Here is a 27,622-nt window from a genome sequence, read left to right on the forward strand (position 1 = left end):
TTTGGTTTTATTGATTTTTTTGTTTTCGCAAACATTTGCAATGGGAGCCCTTAGAAAATTTGATTTCCAAAAAGGGGTAAATTGCAGTTAGAACATTTCTCTCAAATTTGGAATATTATACCAAGTGAGAAGATATACCGTTATCAATAGTGACAGGTGGATTAAAATGGCGAACTACTCTTCCGTCTGTTTTAGTCGACAGTCAGCAAAATGGCAGTCCCGTCAGTCAGTCCGTCGGTAGCGATCTACTGCCCACCTGCGTATTAAAAAAAAACCGATACAATTATTTTCAACTGCATTACATGCATAGGCAGCATCATCACAATTAGTGAAATTTCACGATGAACAAATCTCCAAAAAATGTGACCGTTTTGTACACCGTGAAAAATTGGGTCAGTTTGACCCCAAGCCGTGTCCCTTTCGGACACATAATTGTGTTATTTTTTCCACCCAACTGTGAGTCACCGGGTTAAATAACGTTGATAGTTTTTGGCACTGACGCAACGTTCTTCAAGTCCCGAACACTTTAATCCGAGCAACCTGTTTCTTCATGTCACTCATTGTGTGCGCAAAGTGGGTCACTCCGTGTCAAAGTCCGCATATTTTCCCAGCGCGGCGCGCCATTCGCTGGCAAGAAAAAGAAAAGCTGCGAGGATCTCGGCGCCAGAGGAGCGAGACATGCTCGCCAAGGTGCTCACGGGCTTCGTCTTGCGGGCTCACCGGCCCCGCCGCTGGATCCACACGAAGATGCCGGAGGCGACGGCGGCCGTACCCGGGGCATCGTCCACCTGCGCCGGCGAGACGTCGGACGGCGACGGCCGGGTGAAGACCATGGACGAGCTGGGCGGGCCGAGCTTTCTCAGCACGCTCTACTGGCTCTTCGGCAAAGGATACTTCCAGACCACGCAGCAGATGCAAGTAAGAAGGCCGGCCGGCTTCGAATCTTCGCACCTCTACTTTTAGATCGGACTTTTCGTTGCTGCCCTCTTTCGCATTTTGCCGACGGAATATTATCTCCGAGGGCTATATCAACACTGCATTTTCCCAAAGGAAAATGATCAGCGATAAGGTTTGGTTCTTATCGTTTCTTTTTTCTGCTGTAAGTCAGACATCTGCAAAATCTAGCTGAAAAAGAAAAACAGAGAAGTCGAGGATTTTGATTAAAAACGCGTTTGTTCCTTCTGTGACTTCCCTTCAAAAGAACTACAGAAAAAATGTCAGAAAATGTTATGTTAATGGCAAAAAAACCCGTGTGGTGGTTTATGTTATCTAGATATTTAAAATTTGAGCGTCTGCCAAAATGTATGATCAATGAACAGGCTCATGCAAGTCACAACATGTTGCAGAAAAAGAGGGAAAAAAAAAGAAATACTGGTCATAGGAAGTTTTTTTCCCCCTCAAACAGGTAATTCACTAACATGGGCTTATTGAATAACTAATTGATTAAGTATTAGCAACAGTAATTGATTAGGTATTAAAGTACTAAACTTACTTGAGATATTTGCAGTATTGTGCAGTATTTCGACTATTATGGGGTCATTTTCTTATCCTCTCTACTATGATAACTAAATGGTTGTGCCCTGTTGAACTTTGACACATTGTCACAAATCTGGGTGAAATTTCAGCTCCCTAGTGTCATCTTTCATTATTTTCCCCCTGGGTGTGAAATGCCTTTGATGTAAAAATTAAAGGACTGGACAAAGTACTGCACGAGGCTTAAAGTACTATGGTAACTATTACTATAGGTAATAAATAAATACATTTTAATCGAGAGCACGTTATTGGCCGCCACGATTAATTAAGATGATCCTCTATGATATTAACATTTTAAAAGCACTTTGTCATCCTACCACCTGAGGGCAATGTTTCCCACCCACATGTTCGCATGACAAAAGCCTCTGCTTTTCTCACCCCAATGTATTATTTACCAGTGTGAAATGGCGTTGAGTTTCTCTCCTGATTCCTAATATATTGCAAGCTGTCATTTGAGACCAATTTTGAAAAATCCAATGATGACGGAAAATTTTTACTGTTAATTGATTCAAATTTGCCTCAAAGTAAATAATGTGCTTGGTTCTAAGTAGGCTTCCATTTTTTTCATTGATTTGCACTCAGCAAGTAAGTTGACCGTGTTGCCCTGTGTGCCATTTCTTTTAATTATTATTTCCTTTATTCCTTTTAGTTTATTCTTAATTTTTGTCAGTACCAAGCCTTGAAGCCTTGTTTATATACTGCTCGTTTGAAAAAAGGGCACTTTAGAAATTCATTCGTTGGTGGATTAGTACCATTCATTTTTAGACTCCCATTTAGTCAAGTACTGTACGTGTCTTTGGGATCGAATGAGCTAAGGGATGAAGTAATATAACGAGAAAAGTTCAAAATCTTCAGCTAATATGAGCGCTTTTAACGACGCCGCTTGCTTTGCTTCCAGATTGAGCACAAGAAGTTGTACGGCCCCCTGTGGAAATCCACGTACGGGCCCCTGGTGGTGGTGAACGTGGCCAGCGCCGAGCTCATCGAGCAGGTCCTGCGTCAGGAGGGCCGACACCCGGTCCGCACCGACATGCCGCACTGGAGGCACTACCGAGAGGTCCGCAACCAAGCCCACGGACCCCTCACCGAGTGAGTGGCAGCGACGAGGCCTGGCGGCGCCCCGCTCTTCATTTTACTCTTTGTCGGCATTCGGTTTTTCCAGTCCGACTTGTAGCGTGACGCGCTGTGTTTCGGCAACGCCGGAACAAACAATTCCAGAATGACGAAATAAAGGTTGCAAAAAAAAACCGGCAACATCATAGGATTGAGGATAAAGTAGTATTATTACATTCAAAAATATGAATGTTTTGAGGCTAAGAGAATGTAATTGTACTTTTTTTAGTTTTAAGCAGAAAATTAATCAGACAAGGATGAAATAGGTATTATTCCGTTAAAAAAAAAATCTAAATATTTTCAGGCTAAAGTTTGCTAAAGTTATAATTTGACAAAAAAAGCTTGAGAATGCACTAGTATTTTTTTACGATTTTAACGCAGAAGACTATTCTAATGAGGATATATTAGTATCTATCACATTAAAACGTATGTTGAGGCTAATGTTTGAGAAGATATAATGGAATAATAATTTTTGAGCATGTTATTTGATATTTTATTAATTTTAACCCCTGTGCACTATTTTGTCCATTCTTTTGACGTTTTACCAAAGGCATTCCAGCGAAATCATCGAAAGAAGGCACAAGGGAGCTGAAATTTCACCTAGATGGTAACAACATGTTAAATTTCAACATGGCACGACCACTTAGTTATCACTACCAAGAATGTGCCAACCCTTGGCTAAAATACTGTGAGAATTATTTGGAAAATGATCCAAAAATGATCAAAATACTGCACAAGGGCTAAGCAAATGGCTAATATAACTATGACACAGGGATTATTCCATAAAAACAAAAAAAAATTGGAATATTTTGAATCTAAAGAAAGTTAAGAGAATGTAGTTGTACATATTAAGATTTTGTTTTTAGTCAAAGGCTATTCTGAAAAGGAGAAAGTACATTACATAAAAAAGTTAGCATGTTAGCTTTCAAGCTATCTGTCTGTGGTGGTTTTCTGTGTTTCTTAGATTGGGGGCCAACTGGCAGCGTATACGCAGCATCTTGAATCCTCGCATGCTGAAGCCCAAGCACGTGGCTTCCTACGCTGACACCATCAACCTGGTGGTGGCCGACTTTGTCGATCGACTCCGCCACTTGCGCCAAAACAGCAACAAAGATGGCGGCCCAGCTGACCTGGTGCCTGATGTGACTGAAGAACTTTACAAGTTTGCTTTTGAAGGTTAGAAAGGACGCAAGGATGGATGGAAGGAAGAGAAAAAACCAGGACAGGATGGAAAAAGCACTTTTTTAGCTTTTTTTTTTTTTTTTTTTTCAGGCATCTGCTCGGTTCTGTTCGAAACGCGTCTGGGCTGCCTGGAGCAGGACGTTCCCGAGGAAACACAAAAGTTCATCTGGTCAGTGGGAGAAATGTTCCGTCTGTCGTCCATCGTCATCCTTTTCCCCAAGCGCTACTGGCCCTACCTGCCCTTCTGGAAGAACTTTGTGGCCGTCTGGGACCACCTCTTCAAAATCTGTGAGCACACCACACACACACACACACACACACACACACACACACACACACACACACACTTACACATTTGTTCAGCTATACCAAACTAAATGTCCTCAACTCCGAAATGTCCTCACTATGTTGCGAAAAAAACAAAAAAAAAACTTACAGTGGTCCTCACAAGTATAGCATAGCAAGAAACACACGCAAGCAAGCGCAAAACTCAATTATTTCAGTCAAATGTTCATTTCATGGCTGAATTTGTGAGAGTGAGTACACGATCATGGATTTTTTTTTGTTATTTGTTTGTCAATGATTCCATGTGCAGAAAGTAAAACTAGCTGACATTTGTAAATGAACACAAACACGAGTTATTTGAGGACTTGAATCCGCTTCGTGTCAATAGACGAATAGTCTGACATGACCTTCTTCGAGATCCAAAGTTCATCTGCATCTACAACAGTGCTTCTCAACCTTTTTTCAATCATGTTCCCCCTATAAAATATTTTTCAGACTTGTTTGCCTTAAACTGTCCAAAGCATTTTTTGGAATGGAAAAAAAAGAACTTCAAAACTCAGTGTCAAATTCATGAAACTTTAAGCTACATTTTTAGCTTATATATTAATAATTAGCTCTTAATTTGAAAGCAAAAATGTACCTCGTATATATATATATATATATATATATATATATATATATATATATATATATATATATATATATATATATATATATATATATATATATATATATATATATATATATACTGTATATCTGTATATGTATATATGCTTGCATGTATATGCATATATACGTAAATACATACACACTCACATATGTATGAAATAAAATTACATTAAATTTGTTTGAATTTGCATTAAAATCGGCATCAATAAGTTTAAAATTTCATTAAAAATACCTACAGAAAACCTGTTCAAATCTCACTGCTCTATACTTGATTTCAATTCAATTCAAATGTTTTTAAATCAAATCCCAGAGCACAGTATTAAATAAAAGGAAATACAAAAATTCACTATGTATAAATGTTAGAGAAAAACTGCACCTGAATGTTTCGAAGTGTTCAAAAAATTCTATGTAAATGTACTAAAAAAAAGACAGTAATTCTTTATTTTACCGCTAGAGGGAACCCACTCCATCACATTTTGAGAATTGCTGCCTAAAGTATGAGTAGCGTTACATTTCAACTATGTTTAATTATAACTTTAGAGATGAACGTTTGCCAAATCCCATATTTACAAAATTTTCATAAAATATTAAAAGAAAGTTAGAAAATATGACAAACATAAACAGTTAAATTCCCAATGAATTTAACGTGAACAATTAACGACATAATACAGCAAAAGTGAGAAATAAGCAATATTTGTATTTTATTTTTGCTCAGCATTTCCTTCCATTACTGTAATTCTTATTTTGAAGCTGAGGAGCTGGTGCAGAAGAAGCTGGCGGAGCTCGGGAAGGCGGGGCTGGTGGATAGCGAGGTGGAGGGCGCCTACCTGACTCACCTGCTGCTCAGCGACAAGATGAGCCTCACCGAGATCCTGGGAAGCATCACCGAACTCCTGCTGGCGGGAGTCGACACGGTCTGGCTCCAAATTTCTACAATTAATATTCATTTGGGAAATACTCCTCAAGTAATCATGCAAAGCTAATTGTCGCTGTAGGTCGTCAGTTGTATGTTCATCTTTTTTACTTTATGATATATTTATTCGGATATTTTGTATTCCAGACATCCAACACAATTTCGTGGGCTTTGTACCATCTGGCCAAGGAGCCTGGGATCCAGGACCAACTCCACCGGGAAGTCTCGGCCGTTTGTCCCGCCTCCCGCGGGATGCCCACCGCCGAAGCGATCAACCGGATGCCCTTCCTGAAGGCCGTCGTTAAGGAGACGCTGCGGTATCGAATATCTGTTTATTTTTATTATTATTGTTGTTATTATTAAAACACAGCTAAGTTGCTGTGTGGTTGGCGTAGGCTCTACCCTGTCGTACCGGGAAACGCTCGCCTCACTGTGGAAAATGAGATTGTGGTGGGGGGTCATCTCTTTCCCAAAAGGGTAAGAAATCAAATACATGCAAATATGGCAAAACGTTTAAGTTGAAGTCACACTTTACATGGTGTGTTTTCATTCACGACAAAAGTGCCATCTGACACAAATTTGGATCATGCTTGATTTGGGCTTACGTTGGCAAATATCAGCCACCTATGACAAATTTGACAGCTACTGTACAGTATACAAGTGTCTGAACATGATAAGTCACATTTTACATTAGTGCATTTATACTGATAGCAAATGTGTAATCTGGATCAAACTTGGTTTGACGATCAACACCTGCAATTTTTATGCCAAAGTGACATAATGAGGAAATTAGATGTGGATCAAAAATGGTCTGACATCATAATGAGAACTTTCTGATTGACTCAACTCTGAAATGATTTTGTTAAATTGATACCAAATGAGCAATCTGGATATGATCTGGTTTTAAACTGATTATAAATAGCCACACCTGAAAGGTTTCAAATTATAACTTGTAAAAGTATCTGGACATAATAATTACATTTTATACCTTACTTGCGTCCAGTATAGATCCAGATTTGATCACGATTGCACATCTGGAGCAGACCAACCGTCTGGGCATTTCATTTCCAGCATGGATCCAGATTTGATCCTAATTACACATCTGGATCACACATTGTCTAGACATTTTACACTTTAAATTAGATGATAAATGACACTTCGCATGTTACATTTTCACTGATCCTTACGTCCAGTATGGATCCAGATTTGATCACGATCGCATATCTGGATCAGACCAACAGTCTGGGCACTTCATTTCCAGCATGGATCCAGATTTGATCCTAATTACACATCTGGATCACACATTGTCTAGACATTTTACACTTTAAATTAGATGATAAATGAGACTTCGCATGTTACATTTTCACTGATCCTTTATTTTCTGGTTTAAATCTGGATCAGACCTCATTTGACATTACGGTGTCCGCAGACTCTGTTCCACCTTTGCCACTACGCCGTCTCCCACGACGACAGCGTTTTCCCTGAGCCCCATCGCTTTCTGCCTCAGCGATGGCTGCGTCAAGAGAACGCCAAACAGCATCAACACCCATTCGGATCTGTGCCATTCGGGTTCGGTATCCGGGCCTGCCTGGGTCGGCGGGTGGCCGAGCTAGAAATGTACCTGCTGCTGTCCGCGGTAGGTTTTCAAACTAGGGTTCGGGTTTGGGGAAAGAAAAACAACAACTGAGCGAGCTTTTGTCTGGTTTCCAAAGTTGATCACTCGCTTTGAGGTGAGACCCGACCCGAGAAGCACCGGTCCCGTCAAACCCATCACCAGGACCCTGCTATGCCCGGCCACGCCCATCAATCTCCTCTTCCTGGACAGACAAAGATAATGGACATGACACAGTACACAAAACAAACGTGTGTGTGTGTGTGTGTGTGTGTGTGTGTGTGTGTGTGTGTGTGTGTTTGTGTGCATGTGTGAAATGATTTCAAAATCATGACAAGCTTTTTTCTCCCCACGGAGGCTGCCGAGGACAACTTTTACCTGTCAATCAAACATGCTGTTTCGGCGAACGTAGGGATGGGCAACTTGCCCACTTTGGAGTGTCTCTCAATAAATTTTAAAATCTAAAAAATGTTGCTAATGTGGCCCGATCAATTTCAGGTTGTAATACCAGTATTCGCCGCTTAGCGGCAGGCTAACACGTCCACCCACAGGAATGTAAAATTAGGGCAAGAAAAACTTGTCTAGCAGGTAAAATAGGAATTAAAAAGGATTTATTTACCCAGTTTATTTAGAGACGAGCCATTGATAGAATTCAAACCAAGTCAAGCTATAATAATCACCTCAAAAGTACACAGTGATTTATTTACTAAATTTATTTTTGACACGAACGTGTGACGCGTTACTATGTATGCTGGCTATGAATACATAACTTGTTTAACCATTTTCAGAAGTAAAAAAAAAAAAAGAGGGTCTATATAATTTGATGACAAAATTATTTTTAATGTACCATTAATACCTTTAAAGGTTTACTCTGCTTAATAGCAAATTTCGGCAGTAAAAAGTGATTATTTTTCCGAATTTTAATTCTTAATTAAACTGTAAATAACTAATATTGAAGATCTGGACTCTTAAATGTGTAATTGGCATTGAATGCATTACTTGATGAATTTTAAAAATTGATTTCAAAAGTTATTGTACTGCCTTTCTTATTTGATACAGTGCCATCTATTTTCAAACACCCCTCAACTTAATACTTGATGGGAAAAAACGTAAATATGTACTTGGGATTTAATGCCAGGTAAACATGGATGAATACGTCTTTGACATGAGTTAATTTCTTGTCTAAATCGTTTTTCTTGTACAATTATTACTTTTAAAAACACATTTTACCACCTGCTGGTGACTGAAAATGACATCACCTCAAAACTTGTGGATGTCCCATGACCAACAGGTGAGCCGTGATTGGTCATTACGAGTCTCGAGCAACTGTGATGTCATTTTCAGTCGACAGCAATGGCAAATGTTTTTCTTTAAAGGTATTACTTGCACATGAAAAAAAGGTCGTCAAGTTAATTTTAAACAAAATATGAACTTTTTCCTGCTGGAATAAATGTAGTATCCCTTTGAATGAACAAGCGTTTTTTTTTTGACGATGGCGTGCATAATGCACCAAGCGGAGGGACCTCTACCACTCTGCGTAATCTCCTACAGGTGAGTATGTTATCTTATTTATTTGAGGATTTGAAATGGCAAGCAGGGCAAACATAGTATATTAAAAAAAAATATTGAGTTAATTTTTGTGAAAATGACTACAAAACATAATATATCTAATTTTAAATTATTTTGCACCCCGCCATCATTTAAATTGCTGTATTTTGAAACGTGGTTTAATTTTGCATTATTTCCTTATGAAGTATTTTTTTCAAGTCTTATTGATATTCTATATTACGTTGGTATATGACAAAATTACAAAAACATACAACGTTTTGGTTTAACTTTAGTTGCCTGTTGACCCCCCAACACACACACACACACTACCGGTCACGTGACATACGCTAAAACTAAAATACAAACGTCACCAACTCACGCCGTGAGGAATACCCACGCAAATTTGCGTTTGTCCCTCAAGACTTGTTGACAAACATGCTTGGTGACGTCGTCATCAGTTAATCGTCGGGAGGGAAAGACGTTTAAAAAGCGGCGCCCGGGGGAGGAGGAGGAGAAGGAGGCTGACTGAAGTGAAGGGTGGGTGTTCTATAATTTGGGGGGGATCTACTTTGCACCGACTGCACGCACGACGCCGTCAACATGAGCAAGGTAAAGAAATCTTAACTTTATTACGTAATTTAGCAGTAGAGGGGTTGGGGGGTGAACTAAAAGACAACTCGGAAGCTTTGCTTGGATTCTTGCCTCTGAAAACTTTACTCGGCAGTCCTGCAACGCAACTCCACGTCACTGTACGTCTGACGAGAAAAAAAGGTCCCAATTTTTCAAGATACAAGGAGAATAATGCACCTTTATAAATCGCAGGGCAAATTTTACAGTACAACAAAAGTACAACAAAAAAACGTGGTTTACTTTTAAATTCCCACTCGTCCGTTGAATACATGAACGCATCACACTGCGCATTTCTTTGTATGAAAGTAAAGGCGTGATTTTTCAAAGATATTTTTTGTTCAAAATGAAACATCCTGTTAAAAGAATAAAGCACCAAGGGAAACCTCACTACGCACACATCAGACATCACGGTGGCTTTGTTGACATTTTGTTACACTGGAAATCCTCACTAAAACAATGTATTGAACGCCTCACATGCCAACTTTTTCAACTGTTGAATTTTCGTTTCACCTCTCGTGGTGCGTTTACGTGTCACCGCATAAATCTTGTTGGTCACTGAGATGACGCAACATGCGGGTGCTCTGAGCGCACGAGCCCCCCATTCATGTTTCACTTCACTTCACTTCACTTCCGGGTCATGAGCCAACTGTTTTGTGAGGGGATTGTTGTTTTGCACCAATCAGGACTCTCGGGTTATTTCAAGGAACAAACGGAAAAAAATGGATGAACTATTTTATGTTAATATAAAGAAGTGGTCTTATATAATGTTTTTTGAGAACAAAATCCCCTGATAATATTTTCTCAAGACATAAAGCCGTCAATGAATTAAGTCATACTTTTTCAAGAAAAAAATATATTTACAAAAACTAATATTTACAAGAGCTAATATTTTTTTCACAAGTGGTTGTAATCTTGCTATTCTCCAACAACACATTGTTTTGTTTTGCTGTAATTGTAGAACAGTCATACTTTTAAAGTCAAGATATAGTCATTTTATTTCTAAGAATAAAGCCATACAATTTCCAAGAACAAAACAGGAGCATTAAATTGTATACATTTTTCAAATAGAAACCAGAATTTCACAAAAGCAGACCCATTTATTCTAACATATTTTTGTGGATCAAAAATCTGATTTTTAGAAACTGTGTGGGACAAACTATCCAGTCAGCATCTGCTTCATCGTGGTCAATGAGTTCTGCGAACGCTTCTCCTACTATGGCATGAGAGGTAACCCACACATACGCTAAGAAATAAAATGCCAAGCTTAATTTAAGCAAGTTTAATTTCGAAAAAAAAAAGTGCTGCTGTTCATCAATACAGCAGTTTTCTGTGTTTGTTGCACAAATTGATAAAACAAGACTGGGCTTAGCAAGCTGATCAGCGCTACCTGTTAGCGCATGGTAGGAGGGGCTAAATATTCCCCTAAAGGGGTAATTAACCTAGTCATTAAATAGTTAATATTTTTGTTTGTACACAGCTAGCAAATAGGACAGTGCTACCAGATAGCGTGTGGTGGGAGGGGCTAAGTAGTACCTTAAAGGGATAGTCCAATTATTTAGCCATTATCAACAGCTAAAAGTCAATAATTTGTTTGGACAGGACAAGCCAAGACAGGGCTATCAAACCAGGTTTTGCTAGTCGTTAGCAGTGTGGGAGGGGCTAAATAGTACTTTAAAGGGATACAGTTAGCATGTCGTTGGAGGGACTAAATAGTACTTTAAAGGGATAATTCACATATTTAGCCATTTTCAGCACTAACGTGTTTTTTTTTGCCTATAATGTATTCATTCAGTGTCAACTATTTATCGACCCTCCTCCGTTACAATTTAATATTTGAAAAAAAAATACTAAACCAATGTAAATAACTGCCTGGGATTGAAAGTTAGGACACTTAAGATGTTTGAACTCGCCTTTGGTAGTGAATAAGTAATTTGGATGACAAAATCATTGTTCTTGTGTATTTAATGCCTTTAAAGGGAATTTCTCATCCAATTTCAACAATCAAAAGCTATTATTTTGCCTTCAATTCATTCAATTATTTACTTTAATTCATTCAATTCTTTACTTTTTAATATTTGAAAAATTAATACAGAGCAAAACTAATTAAATACCTGGGATTGAATGCCTAAACTCTGTAAAGATGTATAAATATGTATTTGGTAGTGACTAGTTCATTCGATGACAAGTTAAAAGTTATAATATTGTTATAATAATTTAATGGCAACTATTTTTAAACACTTCTTTACTAAAAGAAAAAAAAACGTTACCTAGGAATGAATTTCTGGACTGTAGATGCATCACAGCTCATTTTGTGAATGTCACATGACCAACAGGTGAGCTGTTCTTGATCGTTAACTTAGCCTTGAGAACAACTGATCTCATTTTCAGTCGTCAGCATTGGAAAATAAAATTAAATGTATTAATTGTACATGGGAAAAAAATGTAGTTATCGCATTAGTTCTAGACAAAATGTGAACTTGCAAAAACGGCAAAATATGAGGTATCCCTTTAAGAGCTGTCAAAGACGATTGCCACAATGACAGCCCAGGAAGTTGTTGTGGTAAAGGTTGTTTTTAGCGATGAGGGAGTGGCGCCGCACCAAATTATGTGGGAGTGTCCGCTTCATCAACGGGAATGGCGTGAATCAACAGCGTCTCTCACATGCGTCTTAGTCATAAAAAATGGCCTGCGGCTATTGCGCAGGCACAGTCAGGAAAGCCCGACTCGCACTCGCCCGAGACACCCTCGGTACCACTAAGCGCTTTCCTACTTTCTGCCCCCCAATGTCCACATTTTTTAGCGGTGCTGACATTGTACTTTCTGAGCTACCTGCGATGGGACCACGACCTTTCCACGGCGGTGTATCACGCCTTCAGTAGCCTCTGCTACTTCACGCCCGTCCTCGGCGCCATCGTCGCCGACTCCTGGCTCGGGAAGTTCAAGTCAGTCCACAAAATGAGCCCGGGGAGAGGTCCGTTTAACGCATCTGTGCCCGCCCCGTCTTCGTTCGCAGGACCATCATCTACCTGTCTTTGGTCTACGTGCTGGGTCATGTGATCAAATCGGTCGGCGCCATTCCTTCTGTGGGAAGCAGCACCGCGCACATGTATGGAAGTCCGTCTACCAATTGGACAGATCTGCCAGTTTATTCAATTGTGTCGACTGCAGTGGACACTAGTTCCTGGTCTATAACTTTTGACTCATTTGAATTACTCTGATAAATACTACTGTGCTCATTTGAGGACATCCTGGCCTTTCCTATGACATCTCACATGCTTGGTGTGAAATGTGTCCCATCATTTCACTTTGCTGGGACAAAATGAACACAACAGTGGACGCAAATGGTTAAGATGAGCTTGATTGACAGTCCCTGTCCATGTTCTCTAGCGCTCTGTCCATGACGGGTCTGTTTCTGATCGCCTTCGGAACCGGCGGGATCAAGCCCTGCGTGGCCGCCTTCGGGGGCGACCAGTTTGACGACAAGCATGTGAGTAGAGAAATTGGACGTGAGGACGCCCGCGAAGCAGGCTGACCGACTTGGGAGCCGCCTACTGATCTCAAAAAATCCATTTTCATTGTATGTTTTGTGAATGTATGTTTTAAATCATACAATTATATGCAGTATTTAGTTAAAACGTTGTCTTTGAAATGATGTCATTATTTTTCTTTTCTGGAAGTTTTATGTATCAAAACTACGATTGATATCGGTACTTGGTATCGGTATCACTGACTACTCCAGAATTGAGTATTTGTTCTAGTATCGGTCTGAAAAAGTAAAGTTATCTGACATAGTATTAAATACACTATAATACAAATACACTTTTTAAATGTTTTAAAACACAGTTTACATCCATTAATTCCCTTTTTTTTTTGTCGTCAGGCAAAAGAAAGAATGAAGTTCTTCTCCATTTTCTACATGGCCATCAACGCCGGCAGCCTCCTTTCCACCATCATCACCCCCATCCTGAGAGGTGAGTCTTCCTCCCCCTCTTGTGCTGTTGCCACTCAGCTTGACTCCGCCCCCTCCTCGCCACGCCCCTCCCCCCACAGGAGACGTGCAGTGTTTTGGCGGCGATTGCTACGCTTTGGCCTTCGGCGTGCCTGCCGCTCTCATGATGGTGGCCTTAGGTGAGCAATTACACTTTTCCTATTCAGTACTGTTAACAGTGGTGTGACCCACCTTTTGAACTGTATACATTTTGCAAATATTGTTTACATTTTTTTCCAACATTATTTTTTTCTTCATTTAACCCTTGTGCAGTATTTTGACCATCGTTCAGTAATTTTATCCCACATTGTTCTGGAAGTTTTGGCGCACTCCTGGTTGTGCCATATTGAACTTTGACATGTTGTCACCATCTGGGTGAAATTTCAGCTCCCTAGTATATTTCAATGCTTTAGTCTAGGGTTAGGGTTGTTCGTGGGTTTGTCCAGTCTGTGGTTCTCAGTTTTGCAGGCCCGCTTAATCATAACAACGCAAAAGCCTTTAAAAAAAATTTCAAGACGAATAGTATACCCTAACACCCCAAAGATTAGAATGCACCTGTGTATAGGACATGCCTCTAATTTTACGGTTAAATTTTGGTATTTTCTACGTTACCGCGTATAAGACGCGCTAACAATTTGGCGACAACAACGATAAAAGACACTTATTTCCTACAGCGCCACTAATAGCCAAATGACAATGGAGTAAGTAAAACAGGAAACAGAAATACAGTGCGGCCTTACAGATTAAAAGCACACACTTCACAAAAGGATATAAGTAAACGTTATTAACTGAAGCACTTGAAGATTTCTTAACACTCATCTTTGTCATTTCTTCATAATGACCCTAACATTCAAAATAAATGAATAAATAAATAAACGCCCAGACTCGTGAAAGATACGTAAAAACACGTCTTTGGAATCGAACGAGGTAATTGTCGTGAGGTAACTGCTCCGTTACACGAATCCATTTCTTCTTGAAACCTACTGCTGAGGTGAACAGAGTAAAAATTTCACTGTGTGGTTTCGTGCTATACGTGTGACGATAATCATCTAAAATCTACGATTAATAAAGGAATAAAATGTATTACTTATATTGATACAAAAAACTATCACAAATTACTACTCTTGATTTACTTTTGAAGTAAAATAGACAAAAATGCTTACAAATAGATTCTTTTTTTTTTTAATGTACATTTTACATTGACAAACATCGGCGTGGTGGTTTTTGCTCGCCGCCGGTCGAGCGGCTGATCCTGAGTGGTTGCGACAGCGCATCGTAGTCGTTCTGCACGGCTCGCCGCTCGCAGTCTAAACAAAAAAGCCGCAAAGAAAGCGCCGCTTAGTACCATGCAAGAGTGCATTAGGACAATATGTTTTGAAAATAATGCACAAATGCAACATATTCAAGTGTTGCCTTTGCTCTTTCTCAGTTCATTTATGTCCATATTTTTATTGCAGGTTCACCTCGTTTTTGTTTTTTTTGTCTTTTTTTGTTTGAACTCCTTCTAAATCAGGCTTGACAAACGTAAAAGATTGATTTTATGCAAAATAAAAGAAACAAACCAATCATTTATGGCAATAACTTTATTACAGATTTACCTTGCTTTTTCTCTCTTTTTTTAAACTTCTTTTTAATCAAACTGGACAAAAAAAAAGATATTCGATCTATTTATAATTTTAAGAAAAGAAACAAAAATAGTTTTTCCTTAGTTCTTTTTTTCCCTAATTCAAACGCTTTTTTTGTGGATTTTCACGTATTCATTTCAGGATTTTATGCATTTATGTCTTGAACAAAAAAGTAAATAACATTCGGTTTTATGTGTTTATTGTTTAACAAAAAACAAACAAAAAAAACTAAAAAAGGAACAAAAGATCTGCATTTTCATTTGACCATAACTTTATTGCAAGTTTACTTTGCTATTTTCTTGGTATTTTTCCTCCTTCTAAGTCAAACCAGACAAAAAAAGATTCATTTTCTTTATTTATTTTCAACAGAAGAAACAAACTGAAAAAAAGGGACAGATGAAAAAAATCTTTTTTTGCACATTTTCATTTGACCGAAACTTTATTAAAGGGTTACCTCACTGTTTTTCTTGTTTTTTTTCCCTCCTTCTAAGTCAGACTAGAAAAAAAAGAGTGATCGTTTTATGTATTTATTTTTTTAAACAAAAGGAACAAACCAAAAAAAAGGACATTGAAAGTCGTCTTTCCCTAGATTTTCATTTGTGACCATAGTTTGATTGCAGGTTTCCCTCCCTCTTTTTCTAGGCCACAGTAATGTTACCTGTTCTTTGCAGAGGATAAAGAATATATGCCAAAGAGTATTATTTTTTTTTTATGTCTTCACGTGCTGCTCCACCATTTCTTTTCCAATATTTATTGCTTTTTGAGGGTTTTAATATCACCACGTGACTACTAGCGTTGACCTCGTCTATGGTGTTTTCCATTAAGTGTTAGCACGCTAAATTAACGTTACCGTTTTAAAGTGAAGCAGCTTTATAGTGTGTGTTTTTTCGTACAGTGGTTTTCGTATTAGGCAGCAGCCTCTACCGGCGGAATCCTCCACAGGGCAACATCTTGTTGGAAGTCTGCAACTGCGTTGGTGTGAGTCATCTTCATGATTCTTTTTTTTTTTGTCAAGAATACAATTTTGAGGATTATCTTTTTTTAAACACTTTCAGTTTGCCATCAAGAATCGCTGGAGAAGGGCCAAGTATGAGTCCAGCAGGAGGCACTGGCTAGACTGGGCCGAGGACAAATACTCGGTACGCCGTTTGCTACGCTAACTGCTAATGTTGCTAATAAGGAAAAAATTCCAACACAGTCTACAAAATGTTGAGTGATGACTTTCAAGCACTACAGGAAGTTCTTTTAGCTCGTTTACATCGCTCCAAATATACTTAAAAATGACGATTATGCTATTAGGCTAACAAAATGTTTTGTTTTTTTAATATGGTTAAAAAAAAAATCTGTTTCTTGTCTGTTTGTGTGAACAGAAGCATCTGATCAAGGAAATCAAAATGGTTCTGCGAGTCCTGATTCTTTACATTCCTCTGCCGATGTTTTGGGCCCTCTTTGATCAGCAGGTCCCACAACCCGACGTTTCGATTCAACTTAGCGCAAACGACGCTAACAACGCATTGTTTGATTCCAGGGTTCTCGCTGGACTTTGCAGGCCACCAGGATGAACATGTCCTTTGTGAGTTTCTTGTTTTCTTACGGTTCTACTCCGTGTAATCATTGTCAGTTGTAACCTTTTTTTACGAGCCCAATATTTCACCTGCGTCTTGATTGCTTCCCGAAAGAATTTCCCCATTGATATTTCAGGTTAAAGTTTAATCGTTTATTGGTTTTCCTTGTGTTCAATAACAGGGAGCCTTCTCCATCAAACCCGATCAAATGCAGGTATGTGCTCACTCAAACCACCCGCGGAAGAACGGATTGTAACAAAGTTGTTTATGATGTTAAGGTTGGAATGGCAAATCTAGGAGTTTTTCAAAATTACTCTAAAATTGCTGCTTCGAACCAAAATAGACTTTTTGGATGTGGCTTCTTGAGACTTTTTTTTTTTAAATGAGTCTACTCATGACAGACAAATCTGAAAAATGTTATGAACTAGCCAAAAAATGGTCACTTCATACTAAAATCGCAGATTTCCTCCGTCTTCCTGGATATGATGCCTTCAGACATTTTTGTGGGTCTACTTTTGATTAACATGTCTGAAAAATTTCATGTTGCCAGCTGAAACTGCTTTTTGGGGTTAAATTAAAAAAAAAAATCTGCAGTACCCTCTGATAGTGGTTCTTACTTTTTGCAGTGATGTATCCCGTGCAAAGCATTTTAAAGTTAAAAAAAAAACAAAACATGCCATCAGTGTTTGATTTATTAAACTAAATACTTCATTCTTCATTTAAATTGGTCCGCAAAAAAATAATCAACATGAAGTGTCGTCTTTTGGATCAGAGAAGCGATCTGTTATCAAAAAGACATAACTTAATTATAAATACATATTTGTCCACAAAGAATAATTAGCATGAATTGTCAGACCTGTTCTCAAAAATAAATAATCGTAAATAAATATTTGTCCACAGAAAAATATTAAACGTAAAGTGGCATCGTTTGAGATTACAGTACTGATCTGTTCACATAAATAAATTAACTAAATTGTTCATAAATATTTGTCCACAAAAATAATCAACATCAAGTGTCAAACCTGTTCTCAAAATAAATAATTATAAATAAACAATTGCCTACAGAAAAGTATGAAAAATAAAGTGTCATATTTTTGGATTACAGGAGAGATTTTTAGTTTATTAATAAATTTCTCCACAAAAAATAATCAACAAAGTGTCAGATGTGTTCTCAAAAAAGTCCTTTTTATTTTATTTTTTTTAATTCTGTGAGTCAACTTATAATAGATACGGCTCCTAAATGATATGCTGCTAAGTGAAACTGGTTTTTGAGGCATGAATTTTCCCCAAATCTGTTTATTTTTCTTTGCTGGCAGACACTGAACGCGCTCTTGATTCTGGTGTTCGTACCCATGTTTGACCTGTTCATTTACCCGCTGGTTTCCTTCTGCAGGATCAACATCACGTGAGTTCCTATCGTCACTTTTTTTTAATGACGATATAAAACAATAACATGTTTGTTTTCTCAGGCCACTGAGGAAAATGGCCACCGGGATGATTTTTGCTGCGTTGGCGTTTGGTGCCGCCGCCCTGGTGGAGGTCCATGTGGTGGTACGTCAACCAATCAGGGAATGGGAAAAAACTTTGATGTTGTTATATGAGACAAATTAAAAATGTGCTGTATTTTGTAGAAAACTGTGGTGGAACCAGCACCGGCGGGCAAGTGTCTGGTTCAGGTCTTCAACCTGGCGCCAAAGGACGTCCGTCTTCGCTTTCCCGAAGGCGACCCTTTTCCGGAGCCACTCTCGTACCTACAGGTAGCCAGAAAAACACAAAAAAAAACAAAAAACTTCAGAATGATTGTCATTTTAAAAACGAAAATTAAAAAAATATTTTTTTTTTACTTCTATTAGTTTGACAATATTAAAATAGTTAATTTCCACAGTAAAAAAAGTCATGCAAAAAATGTCTTGAAAACTTAAAAAACACCAAAATTTCTCAGATTAAGTGGCATGCTTTATCAGGATCCCAGTGAGTACCTGACGCTGCCGCTAGGAGCGCCAAACACCACCGTAAATTTGGAGGTTCAGTACGAAGGGGCCACCTCCCACTGCAAAGCCACCTTTGGCCAACAGGAGGCATACAGTCTCATACTGCACCCTTCCAACACCGGAATAGGCTGCAAACAGGTGAGCGAACTACAATACAAAAAGAATTTCAATCCAAGTTTACGGGGAAAAGTCCATTAAAAAAAAAATCAAGAACGAAGCTGTGAATTCACAAAAATATTTTTTTAATAATTTTTAAGATATTGCGGTAGTTTTTTTATTGCGGTATTTTTCTATGATTTTTTTTTTCATAAGAATAAAATTTAGTGTTTTTTAAAGTAAAATTCATGAGAACATTTTTATATTTACTAGACATTAATATTGTTGATTTGATTTAAGAATTAAGAGATACATTTATAACTCAATTGATCGCATTTGAGTCATTTTTGATTAAAGGGGAATGTAATACTTTGAGTGACACCCCCCTCCCCAAAATGTTGTAATTTCATGAAAGCCATTACTTTTTGATGAACCTGTAAACATTCTTTTTTTTTTCAAAATGGCGCCCTATTAATCTCCAAACACACACAGCTGCACACATTCACATTTTAGTGTCTCACAGCATATTAAATGTCAGCTAACAATGCATCGCCTCTGGATAAATAATTATCATAATTTCAATTATCGTGTTATATGTCTGGTGTTCCATAATAATACATAATGGTGTGTACTTAACTAATTATTATGTATGTAACTAGCATGAAGTATACACGCAAATATTTGTGTATTTCCCATGAGCCTCAAGCTGAATGATTTATGCCGAATGCTGTATTAGCAAACAGCTAAATTTCCATGTTGTATTTTTACGTGGACATCCACTCAGATTTGACAGGAAGTTGAAGACACTCACCTTTGTGAAAATGTGACGTTTCTTTTAATTTTATACAGACTTTTAAGATTAAAAATGAAAAACTCGAATACACAAACAAAAGTGTAAAAAATGTTACAGATGATATTTGTAATGCAGGTGAAGGACCACATCAAGAAAAATGACGAAGGAAGTCCTTATCTCAGGTAAAAATGTGACGTTTAGCGTAGCGTTCGTCATCCTGATGCTAAGCTAAGCTAGCATGGCCCGGCGCAGGTTCATCAACACGCTGTCGGAGGCGGCCACCGTCACCGTAGGAGACGAGACCTTCAACGTGGACGGCCAATATAGCGTCTCGGCCAACAAGACGGTCCAGCGGGGAGAGTGAGTGGACGTGACATCACTTCCTGTCTCACAAGACAGTGGTCCTTCAAAAACAAATTCCACAAGATTTTTTTTTTCAACATATGTTTTGCTAGATACAAAAAGGTGAGCTGCAGTTTAAAGTCAAAGACTTGCCCAGACTTGGACCTCGGGCTCCTGGACTTTGGAGCCTCCTACTCCGTGGTCTTGCTGGAGGTCAGTCAGGAAGCTTGCCGGTCCCGGAACAGCATCACCTCGCATTTTGGAGGTTCAGGGTTTTTCTTTTCATGTTTTGCATAGAAATCCGGTATTATAACGGCACACAAGATGGAGGACGTCCACGCCAACAACGTACACGTGGCCTGGCAGATCCCTCAGTATGTCCTCATCACGGCGGGCGAGGTCATGTTCTCCATCACGGGCCTGGAGTTCTCCTACTCGCAGGTTTGGTTTCCTTTAAAGGTTTTCAGGAGCGGCCCGAAAAAAAACATCACTGAGAACGTTTGCCCCCACGCAGGCACCCGCTAACATGAAGTCGGTGCTGCAGGCCGGGTGGCTGCTCACCGTCGCCTTCGGGAACGTCATCGTCTTGATCGTGGCGGAGGGGGCGGGGCTTGAGCAGGTAAACGCACTTCAAGATGAGGGGGAAAAAAATGAAGTAGCATCTATGCTGATTTCTGTTAGCATGTTTATGGCATTTTGCATTATATGTTAGCAATAGGCTAGTGTACGTTAGCTAGCTTGAGATGGTGCGATTGAACGTTTTGCCCTATAAAAGGCCTGGACTAAAATGAAAAATCAGTGGTTGCTGTTTGCTTACCATTGAGCTAAAAAAAATCATATCAATTCGGATCGAGTTCTTCCTGGAAAAACAAAAAAATGAAAAATCCATTTTGATCACAATGATAGATGGGCTGCAGTTTTACCTCCACCATATTCAGTCAAAAATGCTTTACCGAGCTGTCGTATTCACTTTTCGGAAACACTTGTATCGTAGTAACACCAAACAGCTAACGAGCTAATGTAGCCACATCAATCTATCTACTCCTCGTCATACACTGGCCGACAGCAGCACCCAGGGTGCTTTTTAAGCTTTTATATGTAAAAGTTGATAGCTAGCATGCTAGGTAGCATGACATAGGAAAAACGGCCTGGCGAAAACTACCTTACTTCACCATGCTAGAACGAAGAAAATTTGCAAACTTGGGACTAGCTAACATTTTACCATTCTAGCTTGCTAGCGCTAAGCTAACGAACCGCTAAGCTAGCTCTTTAGCATAGCAAAGTAACACTATTTAGAAAAACACAAACACACACACACACACACACACACACATATATATATATATATATATATATATATATACCTTTAATCTGTGTATTAATCACACTCATTATTGTGTGCGTTGGTACAGTGGAAAGAGTTCCTGCTGTTTGCGGCTCTTCTGCTGGCCGTGTGCCTTCTGTTCTCGTTTATGGCGCACTTGTACACATACGTGAATGTCGAGGAGCTGGATAAGGCCCGCGCCAAAAATCTGAACGGCCAACGCGGCAGCGACGACGACGACGGCAACGACAGCGACGACGCGCTTGAAAAGAAAAAACAAGGCTTGGTGCTCAACACCAAACTTTAACTGCGATGCAGTCAGTATTTGGGACTAATGAAGAGGAATCACAAACAATGAAATGTGATTATTTTTCGTATACTGTATGTATTTCATTGATGCTAATTGTTAGCATTGAAGGCTAATTGTAGATTTTACACACATTTCAAATTGAATTGACATGTTTTTTCATTTCTTCTCACATTTTTTAAAGATTTTGTGTAGCACATCTTTTATTATATTTGTGTTTATTGGATTGATTTTTTTTTTGCCTTCACAAGACCTCATTTGCAGAGTATTCTTGAAAAAGAATTACTTAAAAAAATACAGCCTTATAAGTATGACTTTTCACAGGAAAATACAATCCCAACATTTTTATCAAAAGTTTTTATTTTTACAATATTTCATGGCATTTTTAAAGAACAATCCAATTTTCATTCTGTGTGATTGTAACAACTAATGTCTGGGAAAAGTAAACTAGTGCGTAGCTCTGGCACTAAATATTCAAGCATCTTGTTGTGTCTTTATTATTGTCTGCCATGTTTGTCACATTGCTAGGCAACAAACGTGTTTACATGTGCGAAATAGGATTACGAGGAAGGATGTGACGCCAACAGAAATGAACAAACATCCACTTTGATTGGATTATTACTTTGGACCCATCTTTCACTTTGATGCCGCCTCATTTGCATAAAGGTAAGATCGCGCATCTGACATCAAAGATTGTCTATTCTCTGAGTAAGAGCGTCCTCTGCTTGTCCAACAGGAGCCGAGTAACCATGGCGACCACATCCGGATGCAGCAGACACTCCAGAAGGTCGTCTGTACTCACAGGGGCTTCGTCCATTGTACTGGCACTGACGAAGTCGCCGCCATCTTGGAAAGTTCGAGGAAGGCGGGGGACAGGAAGTAGACTCGGTCCGAAATGGACGTCGCTTCGGATGCGTCCATCTGAGTCGCGCTTTTTGGCGTCTTTGGATTCCGAGGTGGGCTTGGTCTTTTCTCTCTGAGCGCAAGCCCGCAAAGCCAAGTTGATGTAGTGCATGTTGTCATTATGGGATGTCACGCCCTCCTGTGGACATGATGGTGTCATTGATCGCGCTCAAATCTTCACGATGCCTGCAGTTAGCTTAGCGTTAGTTTGTCGACTACAAGATTCCCCCCCCTCCCAAAGTATGGACATTCAATCCCTGGTATTTAATCTTTTATTTTTTCCAATTTTCCCCCCAAGCATTTGGTTAAAAAAAACGCTCTAAAAATGGTTGTTACTAGATGAATTAAGGACTAAAGTAATCAATTATTTGAAATAATGAAGTACTAAAGTTATCAATCACTTTAGGCACTTACGTAATTGATTACTATGTAAATATAAAGAATTTGTGGCTCAATCTCTTCAACTTTTCATGCTTCGTGAAACTAAACGTTAATTAAATTACTACATTTTATGTTGCAGGGAGAAACTGACTTTGGGGGCTGAATTTTCAAAAAATCTATAGCAACGGCAGACTTCCTGTACATTTTACGGCATCGCTTCTCGATTGTATTCATTTTATTTAATGTGTCAATATCAAGATGGCTTTTCATTTGAGGAATTGTTCGATGTAGCCCACTAACCTCAGTGGGGTTGAGCCAGCTCTCTGTGCCGTCGTCACCTTGCACACTCTTCACGGCGCACACCACCGCCTTGGTCACGGCCTCGCTCACGCGCGCCACGTGGTCATCATCCTATACGGGAATGGATGTTCAGTTCACAAATCGATAAAATAATAAATGTTAGGATTTTACGTGGCTCACCAGCTCGATCCAAGAGTTGACACTGACTGTGACGGCGTCCAGAGACTCCACGAAGTGCCACCAGTGTCGGGGCACGAAGAGAACCTGATCACACAAGACAAGCGATTGAGTGCACTTCCTTTTTCGTTCACTAGATGGCGACATTGAATCTGCTCAATTTAATAGGTGTGCTGATGACAAGCTTTGAACCTTATTGATTTTCTGTCCTCATCTACTCGTGGCCTCATTTTGTCACAGACGGGAATGGTAAAAAGTTGTTATGACGGGTGCTGAGTCATTTGATTGAATCGACTTGACCTGACAATTTTTTTTATTTTTATTTTTTTACCCCGACAAGACGGCAGCCTTGACGGGAGATAAAACGCAAGAGGACACCATGCAATCAAAATGCGACTAGGTCACACACAATACACAAGTTACACACTGTGTGTGCGCATGTTTTGTGCCTGTATTTTGAGTTTGAGTGTATATGCTGTATTTGTGCGTGTGTATATATTTTAGTTTGTGCGTATGTGTTTGGGCTTTATATATTTAATATGCGTACATTTAGTTTGAGAATATGTATTTTTCTGTGTCTTTATAGTTTTGTTGACAGGTACGTCTCTTTGTTAATGTACATTTTTGTCCATTATTTGGCTAAATGTTTTAGGGAGGAGTTTGTCAGAAAATCTTCACAAAAATACATTTACAAACCAATTCGATTTGATTTTCGTTTTTTTGTGTTTTTCAGATTCAGTTTGGAGTTTGGCGCGCATTTTTTTACACAGGCGCTCACTCACGTGTCTAAAAACCCGTTCCCCTTTCGTCCACAAGGAGGCGGTGTTGCTGTTTACATTGAATCTGGTTTCTTTTTATACTAATTGAATTTGAAAGACAGAAACCGTATCTAACCTTCTATTATGTGTTTATTTAAGCCAAGGTGTGAAACAAAATACGACCCTAATTTGTTTTCCTTGTGACCCAAATTTATTTCCAGATTGAAAGCAAAACATCTGAAAACAATCTTTTCGCTGCAGCTTCTTTACACTCAGCATAGAAGAAAAATTAACAGTAAAATAACATCTTGTTGTCAAGGTAGCATATACTCTAGGGAATGTGTGTACACGTTTATTGACTACTATACATTTAGTGTTTATGTATGCGCATATTTTTTGGTATGGATTTAAGTGCTTTTGTGTGTGTGTGTTTGGTAGTAGTGTGTATGGTAGTATATATTTTCCTGTGAGTTTATGTGATGTGTGCATAGTTTTGTGTATGTTCAATGTGAATGGTTCGCAATATTTTGTAGACTCATTGTAGACTCTATGAGATATGTTTCAGTCTACTCTCTATCCACCCATGTCTGATTTATAAACTTTGGATTTATGTATTTAGTGCAACATCCATCTTTTGTATTTCTGGTTCGGCTGTCGAAAAATTGTGTCACTAATGACCATGCACATCCTTATAAATCTTATTTGTAATCTAAATATATCACAATTTTGCCATAGTTTGCCTTATGTTGCAATTAATTTCTTCTTAATTTGAAAAACATGTAGTGTACCTTTCAGAGCATTAAAAACTATTTTTGTGTCAGTTTTGTTTACATTTTTTTTGCATGTTCAGTCTTTGTGTTGTTGAACGTTTAGTGCCTTGAATGTGTATTTTGCAGGGCTGTAGTACTCAAGTCCGGGGCTGTGGTACTCAAGGCCAGACTCAGACTGCATAGTATTTTTTTCATCTTGGACTTGATTGACACTCCTTGGCATTTGCCTTGGACTTGAAAAAATCTTTTCAGCGCCATTTCCATTCTTGAAAACTAATATCTTCCTTCAAAAGAAACCTGAAATGTTTACTCTTGAACTCATCTGAACTTTGTGACATGAACTTGGACTCTATCAAGGTAGACTTGACTACAGCTCTGGTATTTTGTTGTGTATTTGTGGGGCCAAAGCTACAGACCACAGGTATTGATGCTAACAATGCTAAGCTGATTAAAAGTTTACTTACCTGTCCAGGCAACAGGGTGACAACATGTGCGCTGGCGTGCCGAAAATGGGGAAACCTGCCGAGGTTCGGATGTAGGACGCTGACGCGGCTGAACACGCTGGACTCCTCGTACGGGATTCTACTCGGGTACATCTTGGACGTGTCCTCCGGCGGGAACAAGTGCCATCGTTTCCTGCGCAAAAACAAGTGTGGGAAAGAACGTCCGTTTTAAAAAATCATTTCCGATCACATAAGACAACAGACTCCATTAAGAAAACAAGCATTTTAAAAGGAAGCTGTTCATCAATGTTCAAAGGAGACCAGAACAAAATACGCATCAACACTTTTTGCAAACAGCATCGTGATGGAAGCGTTTCGGCAGCAGTTAAAATGTGCTTTGAGTCACTCAAAAGAAGCAGGGGTCAGGCATTACCGTCCTTGCACCTGCAGCACTAGGTTACAGCCATAAGAGTCCAAGTGGCACGGCGTGTTGGCGCCCTCTGTGCCAATCCACAGCGTGCTGTCTTTTCCGTTACGACCCTCGAACCCGAACGCCTCCCACTTTACATCCTGTCACACACACACACACACACACACACACACACACGGTATATGAATCCATTAGCACACACATAAGCGGTTCTTGATAAATGACAGACTGGTCAATGTCGCCCGTAGGCATATTTTAACAGGATGTCATTTACTGGTCCGACGCTATAAAAATTAATCTGCCAAATAAAATGTTGCCGTGAGTGCGAGCGACCACACTTTAATGTCTTTATCTGCAAGAAGAAGCTGCGCATTTTAATTGAAACTGTCCGAAAAAGAGATTGAGTGTGAAAAGGTAGGATTATTTGCGTCATTCCGTCGACACCCCATCGACACCTGGAGCTATTTAATAATGGCTATAGTGTATATAAATAATACGAGGAAATAATGAACTGTATTTATAAGTGCTGTCACATTCTCATTGCTATTCATACAGTGTTTTGACTTTGTCGTTTTATGTGAAAGGAGTTCCTGCATAATGTCTGTCTGCACACGCATCCATAACGAGAAGGGCAGTAAGAACGGTTTAAGACCTCTGCCAAGGCCAAAACACTTTCTTTCATATGTATATATTTATGTAATTGGTGCATATATTTTTCAGCCTTGGCAGAGGTAGCAAAGCTCAGTGAAATGCATACCTCAAATATATCAGGCTGGTGTGCAAACATCTTGGCGATGTACTTGTAGTCGGCGTAGGCCCAGAACTGAGACCGTGGGTAGTCGGCGAAAGAGCCCAGATCCTCCCCCATCCGAGCTTTTAGCCAGTTGAGGAACTGAGCCATGCTTGCGTCCACATAGCAGCACTGAGTTTCAAACTGAGGCACTGTGGAGACAGACGGAGGAAATTCATTCTCACTCCCAGTGTGCAAAGTGCTCACTCATTCTTCTCACCTTTGGTTTCCTCTTTTCTTCCCAGCCGGAATCGAATGGTTCTACCCCCGAGACGTTTGCACAGGTTCTCTGCGGTCCAATTGAGAACGGGCCAATCGTGGGTCATGTTTAAGAAGACGGCGGGTTGCTGGAGATGACCCACAATTCTCTGAGCCTCTTCTGGACTGAAGGCCGGAACGTGTGTATCGCCAGTGGCCATGGCCTGCAATAAAGTTCAGTGAATTGTAGGTCACTTATTATTATGATATTTTTGGGGCTATTTTATCATCAAACATGATAGCAACACATATTAATTCTTCTAACTACTCCTGTTAGTATCAGAAGTTAAAATGAATAATCAGTTGATCACAATGTTTATGTTTAATCGATTGTACTTTTCTAATAGTACATTTGTTTTTTAGCAATGCTTAATTATGTGTAAAGTATGCTGAACAAGGGACGTTTACGTAGAGGTCGGGAGGGGGGGGGCGTATTTGAATCCTGTTTTGCAGCTTCAAGATTGCATTCTCCAACTTTAACCACATAGTGTTGTTCCTTTCTGTTTTTTTTTTCTCAATCTGTCCCCTCTCGAGTAGGCTACCAAAAGGTAATTTTTCAAAAAGAATCTTTCTCAGTCGACCTTTCCTAGCAAGGAGCTAAGAAATCAAAGTTGTTAATATTAAGAACCAAAAGGTGGTGTTATTGTTTAATGCGCTGTCCTGTTTCAAATCGCAGGCTAAAAATTGACGATATAAAGTGCAGTTAGTTGTTCATATTGCCAATCTAATTAATGGGAAGCTAGTTAGCGTCAAAATAAACAGGAACGCATTTAAGCTTCACTTTAAAAGTCACTACTACACTGAAACCACATCATTTGGATAGCTACGAAGCTCAACTACTTGGAAAGAAATTGAGAACACACCGTTCTGAGCACGTGCAGTGAAGCTGTGGGCGG

The 27,622-nt window shown here is 39.2% G+C and overlaps 3 protein-coding genes across 5 annotated transcripts; 2 read left to right on the forward strand and 1 right to left on the reverse strand.

The window, feature by feature from the left end:
* Positions 1 to 547: 547 nt before the first annotated feature.
* cyp27a3 (cytochrome P450 family 27 subfamily A member 3) lies at positions 548 to 8,375 on the forward strand. 2 transcript variants are annotated; one of them, XM_088414507.1, is made up of 9 exons: positions 548 to 918; positions 2,432 to 2,622; positions 3,611 to 3,822; positions 3,919 to 4,116; positions 5,533 to 5,696; positions 5,843 to 6,012; positions 6,091 to 6,172; positions 7,125 to 7,331; positions 7,408 to 8,368. In XM_088414507.1, the coding sequence occupies exons 1-9, from the start codon at positions 679 to 681 to the stop codon at positions 7,528 to 7,530; spliced, it is 1,587 nt and encodes a 528-aa protein (XP_088270633.1). In that variant the 5' UTR covers positions 548 to 678; the 3' UTR covers positions 7,531 to 8,368. The 2 variants fall into 2 exon arrangements, with proteins under 2 accessions (XP_088270633.1, XP_088270635.1); XM_088414509.1 differs by lacking the exon at positions 548 to 918 and adding an exon at positions 950 to 1,069 and having other exon boundaries at positions 7,408 to 8,375.
* Positions 8,376 to 9,216: 841 nt separating this feature from the next.
* slc15a2 (solute carrier family 15 member 2) lies at positions 9,217 to 21,994 on the forward strand. Of its 2 annotated transcripts, XM_088414505.1 has the most exons (22): positions 9,217 to 9,464; positions 10,625 to 10,712; positions 12,286 to 12,427; positions 12,499 to 12,591; positions 12,873 to 12,972; positions 13,366 to 13,456; positions 13,536 to 13,613; positions 15,994 to 16,076; positions 16,154 to 16,237; positions 16,469 to 16,558; positions 16,627 to 16,671; positions 16,845 to 16,877; positions 17,980 to 18,068; positions 18,133 to 18,214; positions 18,295 to 18,420; positions 18,628 to 18,792; positions 19,679 to 19,725; positions 19,796 to 19,903; positions 19,999 to 20,098; positions 20,183 to 20,326; positions 20,400 to 20,504; positions 21,298 to 21,994. In XM_088414505.1, exons 1-22 carry the CDS (start codon positions 9,456 to 9,458, stop codon positions 21,514 to 21,516), a joined length of 2,121 nt encoding a protein of 706 aa, XP_088270631.1. In that variant the 5' UTR covers positions 9,217 to 9,455; the 3' UTR covers positions 21,517 to 21,994. The 2 variants fall into 2 exon arrangements, with proteins under 2 accessions (XP_088270631.1, XP_088270632.1); XM_088414506.1 differs by lacking the exons at positions 12,286 to 12,427; positions 12,499 to 12,591 and having other exon boundaries at positions 9,401 to 9,464.
* On the reverse strand, positions 21,845 to 27,557 carry hspbap1 (hspb associated protein 1). Its single transcript, XM_088414510.1, has 8 exons — positions 27,135 to 27,557; positions 26,689 to 26,890; positions 26,436 to 26,620; positions 25,682 to 25,818; positions 25,270 to 25,441; positions 23,281 to 23,364; positions 23,101 to 23,211; positions 21,845 to 22,558 (listed from the first exon to the last, which is right to left on the reverse strand). The coding sequence occupies exons 1-8, from the start codon at positions 27,210 to 27,212 to the stop codon at positions 22,214 to 22,216; spliced, it is 1,314 nt and encodes a 437-aa protein (XP_088270636.1). The 5' UTR covers positions 27,213 to 27,557; the 3' UTR covers positions 21,845 to 22,213.
* Positions 27,558 to 27,622: the final 65 nt, after the last annotated feature.

This window comes from Hippichthys cyanospilos, chromosome 5 (genome assembly GCF_059441005.1).
Source record: "Hippichthys cyanospilos isolate Australia breed blue-spotted pipefish chromosome 5, RoL_Hcya_1.0, whole genome shotgun sequence".
In the NCBI taxonomy this organism is placed as follows: domain Eukaryota; kingdom Metazoa; phylum Chordata; class Actinopteri; order Syngnathiformes; family Syngnathidae; genus Hippichthys; species Hippichthys cyanospilos.